The sequence below is a fragment of the Vipera ursinii genome (assembly GCF_947247035.1).
Source record: "Vipera ursinii genome assembly, chromosome: 1".
Taxonomy (NCBI): Eukaryota; Metazoa; Chordata; class Lepidosauria; order Squamata; family Viperidae; genus Vipera; species Vipera ursinii.
Window position 1 is genome coordinate 267,932,574 of NC_139512.1, and position 24,332 is coordinate 267,956,905.

At 37.4% G+C, this 24,332-nt stretch overlaps 1 protein-coding gene across 5 annotated transcripts in view; it reads right to left on the minus strand.

Moving 5' to 3' along the window:
* Positions 1–1,746: 1,746 nt before the first annotated feature.
* The window catches only part of REPS1 (RALBP1 associated Eps domain containing 1), a 50,776-nt gene continuing 28,190 nt past the window's right edge, over positions 1,747–24,332 (minus strand). For 2 of the 5 annotated variants that reach the window (XM_083368275.1, XM_083368276.1), the window contains exons 10-20: positions 18,605–18,685; positions 14,131–14,218; positions 11,922–12,023; positions 11,177–11,249; positions 9,735–9,853; positions 8,256–8,320; positions 7,245–7,427; positions 7,019–7,114; positions 5,894–6,042; positions 3,955–4,060; positions 1,747–1,973 (exon numbers count right to left, since the gene is read on the minus strand). In XM_083368275.1, the coding sequence (XP_083224401.1) occupies positions 1,905–1,973; positions 3,955–4,060; positions 5,894–6,042; positions 7,019–7,114; positions 7,245–7,427; positions 8,256–8,320; positions 9,735–9,853; positions 11,177–11,249; positions 11,922–12,023; positions 14,131–14,218; positions 18,605–18,685 (1,131 nt within the window). In that variant the 3' untranslated portion in view covers positions 1,747–1,904. Of the gene's footprint in view, positions 1,974–3,954; positions 4,061–5,893; positions 6,043–6,999; positions 7,115–7,244; positions 7,428–8,255; positions 8,321–9,734; positions 9,854–11,176; positions 11,250–11,921; positions 12,024–14,130; positions 14,219–18,604; positions 18,686–24,332 lie in introns of those variants that run through there. The other 3 variants (XM_083368273.1, XM_083368274.1, XR_014493133.1) reach the window with 3 other exon arrangements.

Consider the following 24,332-nt stretch of genomic DNA (forward strand, 5'->3'; position numbering starts at 1 on the left):
CACTTCTGCTGATTAGTGCTGGAGGAAATCTACGAACTAAATATTGTATAAGATCTGGAATCTTTGGATTTGAATATGGGAATGTCAGGATTGAGCATAAGGCAGGCGCACACTATATCCAAGTGCTCACGAGCTTCAGAATAAATTTGTGAAAATAAAGTGGTTTTGTTTCAATGACCGAATATAAGGGATGTAACTACCTTTCTAGACCTTTCATATGTTTAGTAAAATAATAAAATTACATTTGCTATGACTTGATATCCTGTTTACGCTATACAACATGTAGAAAGAGATTAGTGAACCATTAATGTAACTGCATGATGCATTATATTTTATTTTGAACATATTGTTTTGCATGTGCTTTTTATGACTTTTTTTGCTTCTTCCTAAATGTTTGATATTTTCTACTAAAAAGTTTGTTTCCATTTTTTATTAGTGAATATATGACTATCAGTAGCATGTAGTCATCTTAGACTAGTAGAAATTCTGCAATCAGACATAGTCTGGCTCCCACAGAATGCTAAACATGTCTTTTTTATATTATCCTACCATAATGTATGAACTCACCCAGTTCTAGCCTTAAAATAACTGACTCCACATTCAGTTAAAAAAAATGTACAAAAGTCAATTGTCTTTTCTTATTGAGCCAAATTAAAAGGATTAACTCCAATTAAAATATTGTGCTGTTTTATTGTTGTAAAAATCACACAGTTGCTAGTTCTGATTCTGCTGAGATACTTCCATGCATTTTAACATCTATGATCCCACAGCCAGAATAAGCCATTAAATAGAATATCTGCTGTTAGTCAGCATTAATGCAAATTTACATATGAGATCAAAAGGGTGTGTATTATACAATATACAACAAATCCTAATACAGTACATCAACCTGAATAGCAGGATACACTCAGGAAATTTTGTGTTAATAACGAAGCCTGTCTACAAGCAGAAGAATGCCTGGAGACATGAACAGAAATAAGAACCCAACTTTTTAAGAAACACAACTTGGGGTGGGGGGATGGGGGGGGTGAGGAGTAGAGGGGGAAGACTGGGAAAGAGTTGAGGTACTGACACATTTCTTGACCACAAAGGGTGTTACAGTAATGTTTGGTGGATGTGTCAGTTTGTAAAGGATAATGTGCAAAGCATGCAGCTATATGTGGTGTTCAGGAAAAGTGCATGACTGAGATCAACACCCGATCCTTTCACAGAAGAGAAACAGTTGTGGGCGGACTGCAAAATGGCATCATGAATGCAAACATTTTAACAATAGTCAAGCTGTGGTCACACACACAAGTTTATCAACAGGCAAGGACAACAGAATTTGGTATGGCAAAGTATAAAAGAACATAGGCTGGACTTGGAAGATATTGGGTTACTCAAAAAGAACAGGCTTCTGAAATTACTAATGATTTGCAAGACTGCAAACTCCGATTTGGGGATCCGTGATGACCACAGCTGGCTAGTTTTCCATTTACACAGTAAGACAGATGTGTAAAAGGTATGATTAAATATATGTGCTTCTGTGATAAAGGTAGCTTTTGGGATGCTTTTATTTATGATGTTTTGACGTGAAATATAGAAAATTCATTCAGTATTCAGTTCCAGTTTGGGATGTAGGCCACTTAAAGTTGTATAAATCTGGTTTCAACTTAAAAATTGTGTCCTCCCAAGAAAATGGGAAGATTGGCAGTGCCAATATATTGAACATTCAAGGAAACACTTATTTCATTCTTTGTATTAAAATTATAAAAAGTTACTTAAATACAGCTGTGGACAGAGGACATATCAATCACAACAAAAATGTTAAGAGTGCACTGAGTGAAACATATGGGATTTTAATTAGGCCTTTTACCCAATTTTCTGTTTCAGAGTTAATTATTTCACAGTTAATGGCAACTGGTTTATAAGTGAGAGAAGGGCCGAAGCTGTTCCAGTTGAACCTCCAGTGAAATTCTCTCCTCCAGGACATCCTAGAAAGGAGAAATTTGCCATTTAGATACCACAATGAAAGTGCATTACCATACGCGTGCACATGCATGTACAATTATACATATTTTGCTGGTTTTATGCAGAGAAGCGTTTATACAAATAATATAAGACAGTGAAGTTAGACACAATGTTTACTTCAGTATGCAAAATTTTTGCCTAAAAAAACAACATCAGTCAGCAATTATGTTCAATAATCTTGTTTAGGGAGGAACACTTGTGATTTCTTTGCAAGTGAAAAAGTAAATCAGTAAAGAAATACTGAAACAAACTGTTTCAACAAAACTATTTTACATTTAGTGAATAGAATAGAATTTAGAAGGGACCTTGGAGGTCTTCTAGTCCAGCCCCCTGCTCAAGCAGGAGAATCTATACCAGGGGTAGGCAACCTTGGCTCTTTTATGACTTGTGGACTTCAACTCCCACAATTCCTGAGCCAGCCACGCTGGCTCATGAATTCTGGGAGTTGAAGTCAAGTCCTAAAAGAGCCAAGGTTGCCTACCCCTGACCTATACCATTTCAGACAAGTGACTGTCTAGTCTCTTCTTAAAAATCTCCAGTGATCAAGCGCCCACAATTTCTGAAGGCAAGCTGTTCCACTGGTTAATTTTCCTCACTTTCTCCTTAATCCCAGGTTGATTCGCTCCTTGAACAGTTTCCAAACATTGTTTCTTATCTTGCCCTCTGGTGCTTTAGAAAATAGTTTGACGCCCTCTTCTTTGTGGCAGCCCCTCAAATACTGGAATACTGCTATCATGTTGCCCCTGTTTCTTCTTTTCTTTAGACTAGTCAAACCCAAGTCCTGCAGCCATTCTTTAATATATTTTAGGCTCCAGGCTTTTTATTATTTTAGTTGCTCTTCTCTGAACTTTTTCCAAGGTCTCAACATCTTTTTTGTAGTATGGTGATGAAAATTGGTTGCAGTATTCCAGGTGTGGTCTTACTAGGGTTTTATAAAGCAGTACTAATACTTTGTGTGATCTTGATTCTATGCCTGTTTATACAAACCAGGATTGTATTAGCTTTTTTGGCTGCTGTTGCACATTGCTGGCTCATAGTCAAGTGATTGTCCACTAGGACTCTTAAGGTCCCTCTCACAGTTTCTGTTTTTAAGCCAGGTCTTGCCCAATCTGTACTTAAAACTTTGATTTTTCCTGCCTAAATGTAAAACTTTGCTTTTCTCCACATTAAAACCCATTCTGTTGGACAGGGCCCATTGTTCAAGTTTGTCAAGATCTTTTTGAATCCTGAGCTTGTCTTCTGGGGTGTTGGCTATTCCTGCCAGCTTGGTGTTATCTGCAAATTTGATGGGTTCCCCTTCTGTTCCCTCATCTAAGTCATTGATGAAGATATTAACAAGTACTGGGCCTAAGACGGTGTGTTGTGGTACTCCACTGCTTCTCTCTATGTGGATGTAGTGTCATTGAGGAGTACTCGCTGAGTACAGTTTGTCAGCTTTTTTATTATTACTGGATGTATGAACTGCATATGACGTCAGTTTATAGGTAGTCAAATTCATTATTGTCTTGAGTAGTTGTGTCTTTAATGCAGCTAATGCTGCAAACCTATTTTGCTGGAAAAATGTACTGAGAATTAAAAGCTTACATTCTCTGTGAATCTGCAGTCAAAATCTTCTAATGGTGATTGTTCCACCATTTCAGTGAGATGACGGAGAATATAACTGTCAACATCTTCATTCATAGATAGAACACTTATGTGGCTTGTGAAACTGAATGGCTCTTTTCCCTCCCCCCCCCTTTAATGTCATGGATCTTGTAATTAAGTTTAAGTATTTCCAACATGCTCTGGAGCCTGAATACAGCTAACCTAGGCTATATGAAGTAGCTGAATCTCTAAAAGAACATACTGGGATTTTCTTTACAAGTTTGCTAAACAGAAAGTACAGTACTGAAAGAAGAATGTATGTTTGTAAAACGTCTCATAATAACTTGTCAATTATCTTACCTTTAATTGTTGCTGCAATTCACTGTTCAGTCTGGCCAAAACAGTGTTGGTCTCCTTATTGCGTCTAATTGATGCCTGAATAGCTTTCTTGTCCTTTCCCACTGATCTGAGGAGACATTTCATGAAACAACTTTCAGGAACTGTGGAAAACTTTTCTCCCCTAAAAGCTCAAGTTGTTTTGAACACGATATTGTTAAATTCCTTAGCTCTGTAACATGCTTAATTGTACAACTGTAAAGAAAATGGCTTTTATAATTTTGGCCTTCCGTTTTCTCAGATTACAGAGCTAATATTTGAAGTATTTAAAGCTTACATGCGTTTGCTGGCACTTTCTAAGACTTTTTTTTTCTATGAAGAGATCCCATGTTGAACAACTCAAAATCACCTTTGAATTGTTCTATTTTGCAAGTTCCAACAGAACAGAATATCTGTAGCTCAGGAACTGTGGAATCCTTGCTGCTCTCTGAACTTCCTTTGTTTGCTTGCAGACGTTTCATTACCCATCTGGGTAACAACTTCAGTGTCAGTGAGTCTGGGTTCTGCCCAATTATATACAGCAGCTTTTTTCAAGTGTATGAAACAACAAAGCCGCTGTCTGCACATTTCATTGGATTGAATCCTTTATATTTCACAACTTTATAGCTTCAAAAATCACTGAACATGTTTAAACCAGGCATGTCAAACTGCCAGCCCACGGGCCGAATGCGTCACACTGAAACCACGGCCACCCCATTGCCGGCAATGGGGGAAATGTCCCGATACGTCACGTGACATTGCGAGTTTGACATGCCTGGTTTAAACAGTACCAGTTTATATGACTGTGTAAATGTAGGTGGTGGCCAAATGAATTTTCCAATCTCCTGTTTTGTGGCCTGCCCAGAACACCCCCCAAATTAAGAAGCAAAATCACAGGTTGTTTTTTTTTTTACACAGGGAAACAGTTCACAAAATCAAAAGTACATTATCCTGCACTTTGACCACTGCAACTTAGAAAAATACCAAAGATCTCAATCTTCACCCTTCCCCTTGGACACACCTTAAAATCCAATTTTAGTTTAGAACATCACCCAAATGGAAAAAGTTACCCCAAGAGTTGGGCATTCTCTCAATCATATATATATATATGTATATATATATATATATATATATATATATATATATATATATATATATATATATATATATATATATATATATATATATATATATATATATATATATAAGTTTCGACGAAATCCCATCCGTCATCATCAGGCTAGTGGTTTCTGCTTCCTTCTTCTGGGAGAAGTATGTGGCTGTTTGTTTTTCTTCACATACTTCTCCCAGAAGAAGGAAGCAGAAACCACTAGCCTGATGATGACGGATGGGATTTCGTCGAAACGTTGCGCCTACACCTTTAGTTCTACGCGGGGAAAAACCCGAAAAACCAAGGATCCACATACAGGCACCCGCGAAAACCTCAGAAAACAAATATATATATATATATATATATATATATATATATATATATATATATATATATATATATATATATATATATATATATATATATATATATATATATATATATATATATATATATATATATATATATATATATATGTCTAAAAGCTCCACATGATAAAAAAGGGTGTGTGTGCATCGGTTAGTTTGCATGAGCCATTTCATGCCATTCTTTGACAGAACACACAGATATTTTATTTAATTTTAATAAATAGGCACCTTGCAAAAGTAGCTTGCAAAATATTTTTCAGTAATTTCCCCTGTAGCCTCAAGAGTAAAACCTGTGTGCAGATCAAAGTTTGTTTATACTGCCTTTCTTAGCCATTCAAGGATTCAAGCATCACAGACCATTTATAGGCCTCTTTAATACACCTATTTGCTATTTAAAATGAAAATATCTCAGTATCAAGAGATACTCATGCACGTCTTGGGTTACCTAGGAATAGATGGCTGAGAAGCAAGAACAGCAGCTATGACACCTGTTTTCTGCGCATGCTCCTCAACCTCAGGTCTCAGCTCATCTTCGGATTTTGGCCTTCTGCGGATAGGCTTTGGTGGAGGTGCTAGAGGTGTAGTGCCTTTGGCCTGAAAAGAGAGTCACTGTGGTTGGTGAATATATACTGTGGTAAGTTTCACCTGACTTCAGAAAAATTAGTTGGTTAAGTAATTGCAAATACTAATTATTTAAGCTATAAGAACCACTTTGGTGTAGTGGTTAAGGCACCAGGCTAGAAACCAGGAGACTGAGTTCTTGTCCCATCTTATGCGCAAAGCCATGTAGGTTACCTGGGCCAGCCCCCTTCTCTCAGTTCTTGAAAGAGAGCAGTGGCAAAGCACTTCCAAAATCTTGCCAAGTCCATGCAGTTGCCAGGAATCAACACCGATTTGATGACAAGCAGGCAGGCACACACAAACACACAGATAGCTAGTAATTAAACTAATTAGTGCAATTAACTATGGCTTTTAAAAAGATCTTTCTGTAAGTCTCTTTAATAAGAGACCACACACAATTCTTACAAGCTGTAAGGTAGCCGTTCCTAGGGATAGAGGACCTTTTCTTAGAGGTCATCTCACTTGGTAAGGTAAAGGTAAAGGTTCCCCCGCACATGCGTGCTAGTCGTTTCTGACTCTAGGGGCCAGTGCTCATCTCCGTTTCAAAGCTGAAGAGCCAGCGCTTGTCCGAGGACGTCTCCGTGGTCATGTGACCGGCATGACTAGACACCAAAGGCGCACGGAGCGCTGTTACCTTCCCACTGTAGTGGTTCCTATTTTTCTACTTGCATTTTTACGTGCTTTCAAACTGCTAGGTTGGCAGAAGAAGCAGCTAATTTTCATAAACCTCTCCGAAGATCTCAGCTGCAAAAAAAAATGAGCAGCCATATGCACTTCATCCTAATTCCTTGATTTTCCACGGTCCTTCAGTTCCTTAATAGAAAAGCTTATTGGCTCTGTGTTCCATTATTTATAAACGGTGAAAAGAAAAAAACCCTGAATGAATTGCTTTCTGGGCAACGATTCATACATTTTATAAGATATGTTCACCTGTTAGTATGTTGCATACCATGTTTGCAGGGGTAGTAGACACTGTTTTGTCTTCTATTCTTCCATCTCCTTTGGCAACTCTTATAGATCCTGAAGTATCAGAGGGTTTTTCTACCTAAAGAGTCAGAGACATATTCCAGAAACTTATCATGGCTAAGGATGAAAAAGCTCTTCAAATTTATGGAAGGATAGGACTCATGGTACTTAATATAGCTATAGCTATAGATGTATTGATATGTGCTAACCTGGACCGCCTCTGGAAGTTTCTCAATTTCTTCAACACCATCCTCATTTACATTCGATGCAGCAAAAACCTCAAAATGGCTAAAGTCTGCGAAGTTTGGCTGTTCTGGGATTTGTTGAGGTGAAGTACTGTTATGCACTATTAGACCATCAGCATCTGCTGATCGATGAACATGGCTTCCAGCCTACAGTTTTAAAAAAATGAACTTTTGAAAATATAACAAAACGCAAAAAGTTGATTGAGAAAGTTTGCTACTGTACCCTTAACCTAGACATCACCAACTGAGTCAAATTGTGGCCCTTTCATACTATGAGAGCTCATCATTCTGAGAATACATAATATAGGAGCCTTGGTGGAGCAGTGGGCTAATGCCTCCTTAAGTAGCACCAGCTGCCTGCAATTAGTGCAGGTTCGCATCCCACCAGGCTCAAGGTTGACTCAGCCTTCCATCCTTCCGAGGTAGGTAAAATGAGGACCCAGATTGTTGGGGGCAATAAGCTGACTTTGTAATAATGTCGCTGGGGGGCCCAAAAGCCCTAATAAGCAGGCATATACATAGAATGAAGGCTATTGCTAAGCACATTGGTTTGTGCTTAAATTGTAAGCCGCCCTGAGTCTTCGGAGAAGAGCGGGATATAAATGGGATTAAAATAAAAAAAATAAAAAAAATTCTTGCTTGCTTTCTCCAAGACAGGCCTAGTGTGAGCTATGCACTGGCAAAGAATTCTGTAATAAAGAGGGTAATTGTATTTCATGGCCTAGAGCAGGGGTAGGCAACCTTGGCTCTTTTATGACTCATGGACTTCAACTCCCAGAATTCCTGAACCAGCCACACTGAGGGGAAAGGGAGAGGTTTCCATGCTGAGCCATGCTGGCTCAGGAATTCTGGGAGTTGAAGTCCATGAGTCATAAAAGAGCCAAGGTTGCCTACCCCTGGCCTAGAGAAAAATGTAATCACGAAAAGAATGTCGGAAGAATACGTTGCTAAGTTAGAACAGAAATTCAAATATACCTGTGCGGGCTGAGGTCTTGGAGGCACTGCTGGGGGACAAGCAATCACTCCAGTCTGCTGTTGACCTAAAAAGCAGTAAGATTGAAAAATGTCTGGCTTAATAATAAACTAATCATATTAATTTCTGGAAAATGTTTAGCTGTTGTTTGGATATACAGTATTCTGTCAATTAGAGTCATACTTCAGTAGTATCTGTTGCTTTATTTCAGCCCATCATACGTCTTAAGGGTACACAATTGTTTAATAGGTTTTAAAACTTTGCAAAAAGCAAAGCCCTCTATTAATTCTATACAGTATCAAAGAGACAGACTGTCAGGTTTCTGACGTATGTTATTGCTTGACACAGACATTCTTTAAACTGTCTCAATATTACGTTTTAGAATGTCTATACTATTCTGAAATGTATACAAAGTCCAGGTTGCAATTATAATTGACAGTGCCTTGAATGCCACACAAAATTTGAAAAAAAAGTACCTAAGTCATTCATAACCTAATATATACCATTATCACCAGGTGCCCATAGTTTGTAATGTGCCCAGTGACAACTGGCACCTGCCAGTATCCTGTTTCGCATGGTTTTATTAATTTTTTTGGATGGTGGTGGTAAATCAATGTTTTGGCTATAACTCTTGAGCAATTATTTCTGTAAGAACATAAAACAGTGGACCTCTGGCTCATCTAGGCCAGCCATCTGTTCTCTCAGCGGACAAGCAACTGCATAAAGAAGTCTATTAGTCTCCCAGCAGATGGCCTTCAGAGGCAGCCACACTGCCATTAAGACCAATAGCCAGCGGTCCCCACGATTTCCATAAATTTCTGACGCCAGCCAGGCTGACAGCCTGCACAACCTATGGTAACACCACATCTCATGGTAAAAAATATCCATATCGTATTCTCCAAATTCAAATATAGATTGTCATTAACAAGTGGGAACCCTGGTTTGCTAAACCGTATCAGAGGTGTTTTCCTTTGAGCTTTATATTGACATTCCTGTGATTTAAAATGGAAGACTACAGAGTTTAATTATACTAACAATATCACATTAAACTCCTCTGTTAAAAAACATACTGCCAAGACTGGCATAGGGAATATTAAGAACTGAGGAATTTACCCCTAAGGAAATATAATAAATAGCATTTTAATTGTAGGTCTCGAGGAATAGAATGCATTACTAATCATCTTAGAATTGTGAACTCTTGAATATGTAATGTTTTTAAAAACTGCCATTAATTTTGTTCTTCAAAAGTTATTTTTTTCTTCCGTATTAAAAAACAGTCTTGTAGCATTTAATGTGCTTCTTTAAGTGTAGTAGCAGTATTAAACATATTTCACTACTTTCATCAGATCTCCTTAATACTACTTGAAAAAAAATCTAAATGATTTCATAAGCAACATGTACATTTCTAAAAATGCATTAATTCACAACAACAGAAACACCCCCCGCACACACACACACACAGACACTTCAACTACACCCACCTGGAGTAACTGGGAAGGTCCTATTCATATCTAAAGATGACGATCGGGAATGAGAGGCATGAGGCCTCGGAGGGGGTGGAGGAGGAGCAGGGTTATCTGGAGAAGTCCCTGAATGTGACCTGAAAAACAATGGAACTACAGAAATTCTATTGCAAACTGCAACTTTCAAAGACCAAAAAAGTAACACGTCAACTTACAAACTAATATCCCGCCATCTTGGATTAAAGCAAATGCTGATCTTATACAATGCAAACGGTCCATTTTTAAATTTGCGTTGTCACACTGGATGCGTTTATTATAACTTCTATTACCGTATGTCAAAGGTTCAGCTACGCCTTTTTTCATTTACGCATTAACATTTTAAAATGGACATGTTAAAAATCAAGGCAGTGTTCCTCAAACCTGATGCCCCGTCAAGATGTGCTAGACGCATCGCTTCATCCAACAGACCATTCCCCCGTAGTACCCGGAAGGACTTTGGAGAATACTAGCTGAGGAAAGGCTGAATTAAAAACTTTAACCAAGTGTGGAGCAAACAGGGCCTTTCTGTTTTGACCTGCTGAAATTAGCTCATATTAGGTACTGTATGTACCTTCCTCAACAATCGAGGAGAAATCTGGGCCTATGCAGTCAGGGAAATTGAAAACAGCAGATTAAGGCCCAAGGTGTTGACTGGAAAGCAGTTATTCTATCAGGTCACAGAAAAGGGTGAGGAGTGCTTTGCTGAAACGGCATCTCCAGGAAGCTCCCCTTTTTCCTTATTATTTCCACTGATGTTATCTGCTATAAGAATTGTGTAACTTTATGGACTGATGATGGAGCTGATCACCATTTTCCTGCTTTTGTTTTGCAGCTGTATATTGTACCTATTTTGTTTTATTCCGTGAGAGCAGGATAAAATGTTGTTAATAAGCAAATAAAATCAGGTGACTACAACTAGCAGGGGCTCTTATAGAGTGTGGTATTATTTACGGAACAATTTTTTTAAAAAAAGGTTAATAGCAAAAAGAGAAACAGAGTGACAATTTAGCTGAGGACAATGAGATTTCTGGAAACAGAATGACACATTCTGCAAAGCATGACTGTGTATGTCCATTAATCCATTTCATTTTGCCTAGAACTCAATCACCTAATTATTTAAACAGTCTGTGAGGGTTTTAACTTCTAAAAGCCTAAAATACTGCAAGTCCTCTGAAATGATAACTCTGAAAAGTAGTACACATTCATTTTGTTTTCCTGTTAAATGTCACAGAAAAATAAACACAATGCTATTAATTGTAGAGCAATAATACCAGGAAATATTATAAACTCTTGAATCACCATCATAGAATCACACGAAGTTTTACCAGATTAAAGTATGTTCTGCAAACAGGCTACAGAGTGACCAGTTCAGGCAAACAGCCTTCTGCTTTAATGTGTTTAATATTTAAGCAGCTAATTACCGTTGTCTAGTTACAGTACTTCCAATGTGTTCTGCATCTGAAGTAAAGGAATCTGAGCTGCTGTAACCATCTGCTGGAATAGATTAAAATAAAAATCTTACCCTTGATGAATTACATTGCATTACAGTCTACGATGAATTACATTGCATCACAGTCTATAGAACTAAAATTTTAACTTTTAAGAATTTAAAAAATAATAAATTGAGCCCAACTGATATAACATTTGACATAAGATAAATTTCTACACCCATCAGAGGAATTCTGATGTCCAGCCCTGATACTACCACTGAGAGTATATTCTTATGGGTATATAGATAGATGGCCCACAATGGAAACCTATGGCATAAAAGAAGTCACAGTAAATAATTTTAAGTGAGCAGACTGTCACATAAAACTGCTAGGCTTAAGAAATCCATAGTCTACCACATGGAAGGTTACATGAATGAATTTCTATTAGAAAGGATTGTGTGAATCATAAAATTGGAAAGTTCTTCACCTGCCATATTTGGGCTTGGATATTTACTGAACTAAATCATATGTATGTACTAGGAGAAAACATTATGACTATATAAAAACTACAAACCAATTATTTTTTTTGTTATAGCAATTAATGTACAAACATCTCAGACAATTCAAGAACACCACATTTATAAACAGCTGCTGAAAAGGACTTATACTTTTTTTTTTAGCTGACTGGAATACGTGTTTTTCAATACATTATTGAAAAATAAATACCAATACTTACCAGCTGTATTTCCTCCTGTGAATTTTACTGATGAACTTATTTTACTTTCTTCTGCAAGATCTGGGGACTTCACTAGCAGGGGACTTGTAGGATTTGTGTCATCTGGAAAGAAATTTAAAAACATTCAGTACAGTTTTAGGTAATTACTTCGACTATTGAAACTAAAATTGTGCAGTTTGATGAAAGCCACTAAACAATAATGGTGAGCTTCTCTGCTTGTTTTTGAAACAAGAAAACAGAAAAAAAAATGGTATGTTAAACTAGTTTTGGTATATGAAGTCAGACAGACACTGCATGGGAAATTTAGAACTCCGAATGCTGCAATTTTGATCCTGAATTTTTATTCAAAGGCAACCCAAAAAGAGATCATGTCTTAAAATGTCTAACCTAACTTTTGCAGTTTGTTTCTTCATTGTCCTTTATTTGCGTCACTAAGAGATCTGGAGAAATTGTACATGCTTTTATACAACTTTGATTACTCCTGGTAAATATTCTCCCAATGATTGATTTTGCATTTGCTCAGTAATTTGCTATACAATTTGAGCTGCACTGTTTTTCTAACTGTCATTACAGAAAATCAGGGACCTTATGTGCTTCTTTAAAATATAAAAATATATTTTCAAACATAAATAAAATTATTTTACAAAAGTGTATTGCAAAGTGAACTCAACTTCCCATAAGTACCAAACCTGAACTGTTTTGTCACCCTTCCAGTATTTAAGATCTATACTATGTCGGAGGTGAGCTCGATTCTTCACAGAAGAGTAACTGAGGATAATCAATTATGTTGCCACTGCAGTCTGTCACTGTATAGCAGGGGTGTCAAACTCAATTTCATTGAGGGCCGCATCAGCATTGCGGTTGCCCTTAGGGGGCTGGGTGGGTATGGCCTGGGTGGGCATGGCCTACTGGGTGGGCGTGGCTAGAGTGCGTATGGCCTACTGGGTGGGCGTGGCCAGCTCTACATCATACGCATCAAGGGTGCCTATGGGGGCCTGGGCAGGAGTGGGACAGATTTGAGGGTCTCTGGTAGAAGGAGGGTCTCTGGGCCAGGGCCAAGGCAGTGGGGGCCGTTCCCTCACTGTTTCCAGGATGGCTTCGTGGGCCACATGAAACCACTTCGCGGGCCAGATCTGGCCCCCGGGCCTTGTGTTTGACATGTCTGCTGTATAGTCTGTCACAAGCCTTAATCATCATCGTGTGATACAGATACACTGGTACAGTCTGTCTGTCTCTTTCTCTCTCGCGCACACACCAACTAGCAGACCGCCTGGCATTTTTCTTTTTATATTGGTGATTTCACAGAGTTCAAAACGTTTCATAGTGAATCAGGAACATTTTGTTAGTTTATACCTTTGTATACAAGTAGGCAATTAATGTTTTAATGTTTGTATTTTGTGTTTTTATCGGTTAGCCGCCCTGAGTCCCTTGGGAGATAGGGCGGCATACAAATCCCATAAATAAATAAATAAATAAATTTTGCCAAGTTGCTACTGCCACCCACCCTATGGTCACTGCCCAGACAGGGAGAGTCAAGGAGTCAGATATGGCCTGCATGTAACAAAGGCTGAATACCCATTCATTTTTGAAAGAGAAAACAGCAGTAGCGTTGGAATTAAAACTAACTAAATATAAAATCATAAGTAAATATGAAAACAAGAAGGAATTCTAACTGGAATGATACATCTCTGTGTGTGTGTGCATGTGCGTTTGTGTGTGTGTGTGTGTGTGTGTGTGAGAGAGAGAGAGAGAGAGAGAGAGAAATATTAGGAATTTATGAACATTTTAAGCATTTCTGTGCAATAATTCTGTATAATAATATGCAATATTTTAGTCTATAGAAAAAAGCAATCTAGTAAGAAAAATATGAGTTAAAACTAAGGCTCAGTTTGTCCTTGAAAGAGTTTTTCCAAGACTCTTGGTTCAGTTAATTTTTAAAGTGAAAGAGTTTCCTGTGTTTTTGAATCCCATTACATTACTCCAATGCAATATGTGATATTCATATAAAACATTAATGGAAGAGTCAAAATTATCCAAAAACACTCATAAGTACACCAAGATCAAAAATAGGCATATTTTGAAATATATAATGAGTAACAAGATGATTACAATCTTTCCTTGGAGCTTTTAATTTTGTGGCTTTTAACAAATAGCTAATTACTGTGGGAAGTGATTTTTGGCTCTTAAAAAAGTGACAAGCATCTCTTACCATTTCCAGTTCTTTTAAGTTCCATTTCTTGCATATGAATTTTGCTTGGTGTCATTCGAATAGGAACAGGGTGAACAATAGCAGTATCCTAAAACAGAAAGGGATTTGAAAGGGAACTATTTAAACCAATTATTCTATCCTGAATAGATTGGTTGCTATATACCATTTTATGTTAAAATCTGAAATATTAAACTATGTTGTGTTAAAAATAAGAAATTAAATGGACAAACTGGACTCGGTCTTACTACCCATATCCATACCCATTTCACTTTTCTCTTTTTGCTGTTGCTTGCTCTTATTGATTTTGAAGGGCTAGCTACAGAAAAAAACATGTTAGACCAGGGGTCGGCAACCTTAAAACACTCAAAGAGCCACTTGGACCCGTTTCTCACAGAAAACACTGGGAGCCACAAAACCCTTTTGACCTCTAAAATGAAGATAACACTGCATATATCCTTTTTTACCTTTATGCTATGTATAAAAAAACTATAGCGTGTTGCATTTACGAAATCAATGAACTGCTACAAAGGAAACAAATTTTTATGCCAGAGAAAGAGGGAAATAAAACCCTTTCTCCTTCTTCCCAGCAGGTGAAAACAATTTTAGTAGCTTATCTACCATCTTTAAATACAGCATAATTGTCCCCTCATCTCTTAATTAAAAAAAATCAAAATATTTCATTAAACATTCTTTATTAAAAGTCCAGTAAGGACAACATATATTCATATTTTTTCTCTCTCTCTTTTTCCTCTCCCTCTTTCTTTCCTCTCCCTCTCTCTCTCTCCTTCTTTCCTTTCCCTCTCCCTCCCTCTCTTTTCCTTTCTTTCCTCCCCCCTTTCCTCTCCCTCTCCCTCTTTCTCTCTCTCTCCTCTCCCTCTCTCCGATCTTCTGCTCACCTGGCCAGCTGGCCTCACGCTGTTCTCCGACAAGCTGACACACATTCTTATTGGGCTGGCTCTCTCCAGCCCTTGGTCTGCCAGTCCTCTTCCCCCACTAAGTAAGTATTTCATTAAACATTCTTTATTAAAAGTCCAGTAAGGACAATACATATTCATATTTTCTCTCTCTCTTTCCCTCTGCCTCTCTTTTACCTCTCCCTCTTTCCTCTCCCTCTTTTTCTCTTTTTCTTTCCTCTCTCCCTTTCTTCTCCCCTCTCTTTCCTCTCTCCGATCTTCTGCTCACCTGGCTAGCTGGCCTTACACTCTTCTCCAACAAGCTGACACACATTCTTATTGGACTGGCTCTCTCCTGCCCCCACTAAGTAAGTAAAAAGAGAGGGGGGGGAGAGAGAAGGGAAGCCCAAGTGCCTCGCTCTGTCTCTGTCTCTCTCTCTCTCTGCAAATGGTGGAGGACTGGGAGCCACAGTAGAAGGCTGAAAGCCACATGCGGCTCCGTGTGTTAGACAAAAGTTCAAAGAATTAAAGTAACGGAAGCAAACATTTGCTACCTGTGATCTGAAGTAGCATAGTTACATTCAATATGGTACATTGGAGGACTACTCATAGAATAAATATTTCCATGTTCCAGAAAAGGTTTGTTGCTAAGCAACACTATTACATAAAATAAAGGGCTAAAGAGATTGTAAGTCAGTGGTTTCAAATATTTTGGTCTCTATTTTTGGTTCAGAACCCCTTTGCTTTCTTAAAAATGATTGAGAAACACAAAGAGCTTTGGCTTATGTGCCTTGTATCTATTATTATTTACTGTACTAGAAATGAAAATGGAGACATTTTAAAATGTTCATTTATTTCACTTTGTGAACCTCCTCAAAGGTTCTCGGGGACCTCCAGCCCACACTTTTGAGAATCTCTGCTTTAGGGGACTGATTCTTAGATTGTTGAGGACAGGCCTTGAGCAGGAAGCACAAATTATGGTTGGTTGCAGTCAGCCAAATGTTTAGATTGGATGTAGCATTTTATCCAATTGTCAAGTTCTTCCCAAGAACATGGGATAGGCAGATCTTGTTGTTTGATGGTGTTAAAGCTATGGTTGCAGTGTAAGCTGTTCTGAGTAAAACTGCCTTGTGTAATTAATTGACAGTGATTTTGTCAATACTGATGTATTCAAGTGGTGCTCCACATCTTTTGGGATTACACCCAGGGCACCTACTATTATTGATACTGTTTGCTTTCTTTTGCCTTACTTGTCCTACTTCTGTTTGCAGAATAGATGATTTGTGTTTTGTGATTTTTCTTCCATTCTCTCTCTTCAATTTTATTGTCTCCAGGTATTGCAACATCCACTCTCCAGACTTCGTTGTCTTTCTTTTTAACAATGTTTAGGTCTGAGGTTTTATGTGGCATGTGCTTGTCTGTTTGAATTTAAAATTCATGAGCGCTTTAGCTTTTTTCTTTATTTTGTGGTCCCTTCAGTTCTTGCTTGCAGATATTTTTTTATTTTAATTCCATTTATATCCCGCCCTTCTCCAAAGACTCAGGGCGGCTTACAAGCTTAGCAGTAGCCTTCATTCTATGTATATGCCTGCTTATTAGGGCTTTCACACACCCAAGTGGCATTATTACAAAGTCAGCTTAATTGCCCTCAACAATCTGGGTCCTCATTTTACCTACCTCGGAAGGATGGAAGGCTGAGTCAACCTTGAGCCTGGTGGGATGCGAACCTGCAATAATTGCAGGCAACTGGTGTTACTTAAGGAGGCATTAGCCCACTGATCCACCAAGGCTCTGTACTGCCTGCAGAACTTCCAATGTACCATTGTTGCCACTTTGTTATCCATTCTATTTGTAGTCAATCTATAACATGATCTCTGATAATAGGTGGTCCACTGTTTCTTCAGCTTCTTTGCAGTTTATTATTATTATTAGATTTTTACTTTCCCCTTTTTATGTATACCTTTTTTATATGAATGAGATGCAAAGTTCTGAATACGAAGGTCAAGAACAAGCTAGTTTGCTTCCAATGAAGAACACAGTAATCAACAAACTTGCAAACACAGGGGTTATATGAAAACCTTTTATTACTGATATTTTAATTCTTTTTCTTCCCACTACTTATCCTGGTTTGAAGAAATGACTGACAAGTAACTTGTTCTTGATCTCTTTTAATGACAACGTGGACTTCTATTCCAATTTAGTCATTTCTAGGCATAGACTAGTGGATAACATATTTTCACTTCCCTTACAAAATGATCTCAAAGTGGGTTACATTGGATAAAGCACAAAATAAAAATACAGAATAAAAAGGTGATGCAAAGAAAAAAAGAATAGAAGCAAAAATCATTCATCCAACATTCAAATAAAGAAGGCGTGAGTGAAAATTTAAGTCCTTAAGAAGTGCTTCAAGTGTTTCTGAGGGAAATAAAGCTGAAACTGAACTCAGACAAAATGGAATACTGATTCTGGATGCTTAACATCAGACTTTGGACAAGCAGCACTTCTGATGGAGCTACGCTCTTCTTTAAAACAAGTTGACAATCCGGGGTAGCTTTGGATCACTATTGATACTGTACTGACATTTACACAAATTGCAAAGAGGCCCTTTATCACCTCTGGATCTGGTGATTCACGAACTAATAACATCAGGCTGGGCTACTCTTGAGGATGATTAAGATACTGCAAGTGGCTGAGTGTAGTAGCACAATTGCAGCACAATTTGTGAGTGGTGCCTCCTAGATTCCCATTATCCTACTAATAAAGCAACCTCTTTCCTGATTGGTTGCTGTCTGAGTCCAATTCAAGGTGCTGATAAACATGTATAAATATTTATAAGCTTATAGCTAAGCCATTACTGAACTGATGACTCCTCTATAATCTGCAACATACACTCTGGTCATCAATGGAGCATTTTTTGTGGTTCCTCCCCATATACATTTGGCAACAGTAAATTCTGAGAAATAATATGAGGGGAAATATTGGTTCTTTGGAGATAAGTTATTTTATTTAGTTTAGCTGTCTTGTGTGCAAGATCATATGATGAAGCATGTATGCCTGATAGTGCCTATGGCATCCATGTATTTCCAAGGTGAATGTGGGTAAAGTAAAGATTTAAATTGTGTAATTATGAAACAGGTCTACAAAGGGCGTATGCATGTAAGAAGCTTTTGGGTGTAACAGAAAGAGAACTGCATCCAGAAAAACCAGATGGTCCTGGATGTCTATGTTCACAGTTTTGTCAAGTCACAATTTTTACTCATTTTATTTCCAACACATTTATCAATAAAAACTCAGTTAATATGTTTTACCATCTTTTTAAAAAAATCAGAGTTAAATAAGAATCTCAAAATATTGGAGCAGATATTAGAACAGACCTCATTTTATTTTTGTACTTTTAAAATACCCTATTTTAGTCGTAGTGATAGACAATTTAATGAATTTTAAAGCAGATCGAATTATTAAATCGTTCACCATTCCCCACTTTAGAATCACACATTAAACATGCAAAACCAAAACAATTAATGAAAATTTGGAGTTAATAAAATTAATTTCAAAGAAGCAAGCTAAGTGATTTGACTTACAGGATCAGCTGGTGCAATGTTAGAATCAAATTGGGTCAGAGTTTGTGAGCTGGAAGAGCGTTCACTAAATGTCTCCCACTGCTAAACAGACAGAGGAGAGACAAAATGAGAATAGAGTCATCCCCGGAGAAGATTTAGCATAGTTCAGAGGTTGGAATGGCAGTTGTTTTTCTTGGGGGGGTGGGGGGGGAGCCAAAATATACATTTCAACAGTTTTCAGATTTTGTCTTGCAGAATCTTTTAAATCAACGTGAAATATTGTACAGATTAAACAAACCAATTTGAAAGTGAAAGCAAGCATACTGATTGAGAAGTTTTTAACAAAATCAAACTATACAAAACAGAGGCTTTTAAGTCACTGCTGCTATTGCTACCAATATGTAAGAGTCCTTGTTTTTCTAGAATCTTTTGTTTTATTTCATTTAAATGAAAATTAATATAAATTTTCTTCACATAAGATCAGAAATAAAATTTATCTTTATATTAGAAAAAAAATGAAAGAATCACATGCAAATTGCCACTGCTATTCTATACCTGAAAGCATTTCTAATAAAGTACATTTTATACATAAATTAAATATATATTTGACAATTGAAATAATGCAAATTCAAACTATTCAATGTGAAAGGAAAACTGCTTTGGCAATCATTTCAGTAAGATCCAAGACATGTCCTGTTGAAATATATAACTGCCAATTCTTTTTTTCCCCATGCATAAACTAAGACACAGGCAAAACAGAAATAATCAGGTTTCCGAGCAATGAAGGATTTGGTCTAAGATTCAATGTTCAAGATTACTTCATGGAATGAAATGTTAATATCTCTGTTAGTGGAATGGTGAGTTAATTATTAGACATATCAAACATTTAAACAAATGGACTGAGTATGTTTTCCTAGAAAATCAGGAGCTGCATAGCTGGGAGAGAACTCAGCTGATCATAAGGGCTGGACCTAGTTAGAGAAACAGTTGCTCTTGGATAAATAAATTAAATCTAGCTGGGAGAGTGTACAAAGTAAAGTTAATGTGAATAATATTGGTACATCTTGTTCTGTCATTAGTAAGAACTTTAAAATCTAATATATCTTATATGAATATTTTGAAGAATTTCAGAAATTTTTAAAAAATCCAGAGATAATACTGTAGAAATCTAATGTACCATATAGTGGGGTTTTTTTAAAAAAAATTATACGGTATTAGATATAATGGACAGAATTCAAAGAACCATGAGCAAGACTAGCAAATAAAACTTTTGTGTTTCTTCAGTAGCAACTTCCTAAACTTAATTTGGCGTGTTTGAAAAGCAATCTGCAATTTGCACAGAATCAGCAATTCAAGGAATTCTGCGGGAACTGTAAAATGTCCTTGCGTGAATCATATATTTTGATATTATCCAATATTGTTTGTCTGTTTACATATATTATCTTTTGTATAATCTAAGATTTTTATGGTGAGTAGAAAGCAGTTCAGCACCTCCCCCAACTTTTCCAGGAGAAAACAAGGAACTTCGCAAGCAGCAAACAACTTTCTACTGACAAGCAGAAAACACTGAAATGAAATTTGATATATACATCAAAGGTCTCAACTGCAGTCGCTGTAATTCTCTCAATTTCCACTGTACTTCAGGCTTCCATGATGATGCCAGCCTGTTTTTATTGCCCCACTTGTGTTATCAATTTAATATGCAAAGGACCTTATGGAATTTGACTATAGGCAGTACTGCCTTATTTTACTGAGCCTCTTCACATTTGAAGCCTACTAATTTCTGATATGTATTGTATTAATGGGCTCCAACTCTGCAAGATCATTTTTAAAGTTGTTGATATATCTCATCCATTAAGAGTGAATTAATGTGGGGAAGGTTTCTAGCAAGATTTTTGACCGTTCATTATTGTAACAATCTAATTATATTGACTTTAATATTTGATTTGAGTTTAATTGTATTAATTTTACCATTATTTTTCTATATTTCACATTAATTATTGTAAGCCATCTAGAAAGTTTACACACATAAAAAGCAGGACGCAGATTTAACTGATAAATAAATAACACATTTCTTGAGACCAAGAGACTGGAAGAAGTAATTTGTTGAGCTAGTGATGAAGTTTTTAGGAGATCAACATAAACCAACAAATAGTAGATTTATGGTTTTTAGAGTCAGAACAGAACATTATGAGCTCAAAACAAGTCATCCCAAATATTTCATATGTGAAACAAAACACTCATGTTTTGGAGATTTTGCTCCAGCTTGCTCTTTTGAATAATTCTGGATGTACCAGGAATTAGGACTGGCCTCTTTTATTGGGATCCCCACCCCATTTTCTGCCACCAATGTTTCCAACCTAACAAGAACTCTGGTTCCATCTCTGCTGCTGAAGGCCAGAAGAATTGTGACAAAAGGTCTAACTGGAGACTGCTACCTAATGTTTTGGGGTTATAGGAATCTAGCTGCCTGTGTCAAGAAACAGCACATTCTCTCTACATACTGCTGCAATAACGTGTTTTCTTTTGTTTTCAAATGGTATACCATCCAATAAGTTAGCCAGATCCCCCTTTAACTTTCAATATATCCTCTGTTTCCCTCCAGAAGCAACCCAAGTACCAGATTCATCCTGACAGAAATTAGCAATATCAGACAGCAAGGGACCCAGCGGGGTGGGATGGAGAAAAAGACAGGCTGCAGCATCCCTCTGGTCAGTTGTAAGGGTGGATAGATTGCCCAAAGTCTGAATTTCGTTCACATGACTGTGAAGGCACTGCAGTGGTAGTAACTTTGGGCAGCAATCAACTCTTCGTTCAATGCTATCATAGTTTCAAATAGTCACTGACTATCTGTATTTGCTTAGACTGCTGAGCCATCTAATTAGCCAATGGTTGTAATGAAGGTTTGTTTGTTTTTTTTTCCTCTTTAGGGTTCGGGCCTTTATTTCCCATTGTCTGTTGCCCCAAAATGGAGGAAGGCAACCTTTTCAAGACCAGTGGATGCAGTTGGAATTTTGAGCTAATACAGAGGACAAACTCAAAAAACGACTTTTTAGAGAATTGGTAAAATTGTTATCAGCTTCCCATTTGTAGACCCTCAGAATTACCATACCTATTATTAAATTAATCAAAAAAATAAAAATAAAAATAAAACATTCAGGTGGGATAGAGAGCTGGTGGGTAGACCTGTTCATAGATACCACCTATCCATTGCTACTCCACAGGTTCAAACTATAACCTGTAATGGCAATAGCAGAGATCCAAAAGTGGTTAAATATAAGGTAAATTTTCATAGTGGTAACTGCTACTTGTCATTAAAACTATTTAGCTTGAGATACTGCAGAAACCTATAACACTAACCACTGCTTGGACTAGGACAGGGATAGGCAACCTTGGCTCTTTTATAACTTGCGGACTTCAACTCCCAGAATTCCTGAGCCAGCATGGCTGGTCAGGAATTTTGGGAGTTGAAGACCACGAGTCATAAAAGAGCCAAGGTTGCCTACCCCTGGACTAGGAGATCCTTGTAATTCTGAATTCTAATATAACTGGCCTATGGAAAGACATATACAAATATTTATTTGAACTGAGAGTGGCAAATAATTTTTGAAGAGACAAATATTTAGCACCACACTAATATATTTTGCAATACAAGCACTGCCCAAGCTATTTAATGTTATAAATAATTTATGCCTTACCAATTTCACTCAGATACTTTCAGCTTCCAGAAGAGATTCAGGAAATTCAGAATTGAATGAAACTCAGAAATTTCACTGAAGACGTAAATCTTCCAGCTTCCAAATGATAAGCTGAAGAAAGCTCCACTAAAGCTCCACTGAAAGCAGGAGCTGATTGTGATCAAATAAAGAGCTGGTTAAGTACACCAGATCTTCATAATTTTTCTCTGGACAAGAAATGGACAAGTTCTCTAGACAATTGTTCCCCATGAAGAGACTGCAATGGATTTAGAAGCTCTCGGAGATCAAGGGATAGCCAGCTTGCTCAAACTGTGTTTGGCACCATTGAAAGACATTGAATTTGCATACATCTTTTCCAATCACTTTCGAAAATTGCTTATTAATTCAGCTACTGATTGACAGGTTAATTTACTGCAACAGGTAAGTTTCCTTCAATCCTTAGCAAAAGAAATTTTAAATAGACTTTTTAAGAATTTTCTTTGAATAAACAGCAAAAGGATGATTAGAATTTTGATTTTGGAAAGTTATAGATAGATTTGAAACACAATTTTGAAATTAATTATAAGAATCCTTCCCGTGATAAAATGTTTTTGTTTGGAATTCTTTAAAAAACATGATAGATGGGATTTTAAAGACTGGACACTAGAGGGAACTAAAAGATTACAATTAAAAGGAAAGAATATTTCATTTACCAATACAGAATGAAGCAAAATATTTTAAGTCTGGATACACTAAAGGCTATTTTTGAACAAGTGGACCCAAAAATTAATTTCAAAGGGTTCTTCCTCTATTTAAAAGATGTTAGGGAAGAGGAAGAACTTTTACCTGACAAGACTGAGACTTATCTAAAAGTGAACTTAAAAAGATAAATTACAAGAATGATATGGAAAAGGATGATACAACGGATTCAGTGGATGTCTTAATAATTAAAAGGAAGATACAAATAACAAACCAAGAGAGTGACCTGGATAATCTTCCTATGAAAGAGGCTTATTAAAGCTTTAAGGAACATTAGAAGAAGAGACAGAGGAATCAAAAGAAACAAAATTCTAGCACATTATTTGAAGGGATTAAAGATCAGGACTGTAAAAAGTAAAATGAAGGAATATAAAGTTGGTTTATTTGATCAAGGTTAAAATAGATATACTGTTAACTCTGGTACTCTTAATAGATTTTTGCTGATCAGACTGAATTATGAGATTCTAAAGCTTTGTTTATAGATAAGAGGTGAGACATGGAAAGAAGAGATCTTTTGTATTTTAAGAGAAGGGATTGTTTATGCTTGTGACGAAGAGTTAAGTCCTTTATATGTCTATTTTCCTTTTTCCTTACTATATTGTTTTTCCTTTTCTATTTTTTCTGAACCTTCTATTTTTTTAAGTTTATATTAGTTTTATTAATCTTTAACAAAATTACCATAAAACTATAATAACTATAATAAAAAACTATAAAAACCATATTTTTTAAAAAAATACATTTTTCAGATACCGTATATACTTGAGTATAAGCCGACTCGAGTATAAGCCGAGACCCCCAATTTCACCCCCAAAAACTGGAAAAAGTTATTGACTCGAGTATAAGCCGATCCGCCGTTCTGCAAGCCTCTGCCGCCAGCAGAGGCTCGATCCGCCATTTTGCAAGCCTGAATACACAGGAATACCCTGTGTGGCCGCGGCTCGTCGGCAGGTCTCCGTTCCTCCTGCCGACCTTTGGGGAGGTTTGGGCGCCTCCCCAAACCTCCCCAAACCTCGGCAGGTCTCCGTTCCTCCTGCCGACCTTTGGGGAGGTTTGGGCGCCTCCCCAAACCTCGGCAGGTCTCCGTTCCTCCTGCCGACCTTTGGGGAGGTTTGGGCACCTCCCCAAACCTCCCCAAACCTCGGCAGGTCTCCGTTCCTCCTGCCGACCTTTGGGGAGGTTTGGGCGCCTCCCCAAACCTCTGCAGGTCTCCGTTCCTCCGCGCAGACCTGCCGACCTTTGGGGAGGTTTGGGCGCCTCCCCAAACCTCCCCAAACCTCGGCAGGTCTCCGTTCCTCCTGCCGACCTTTGGGGAG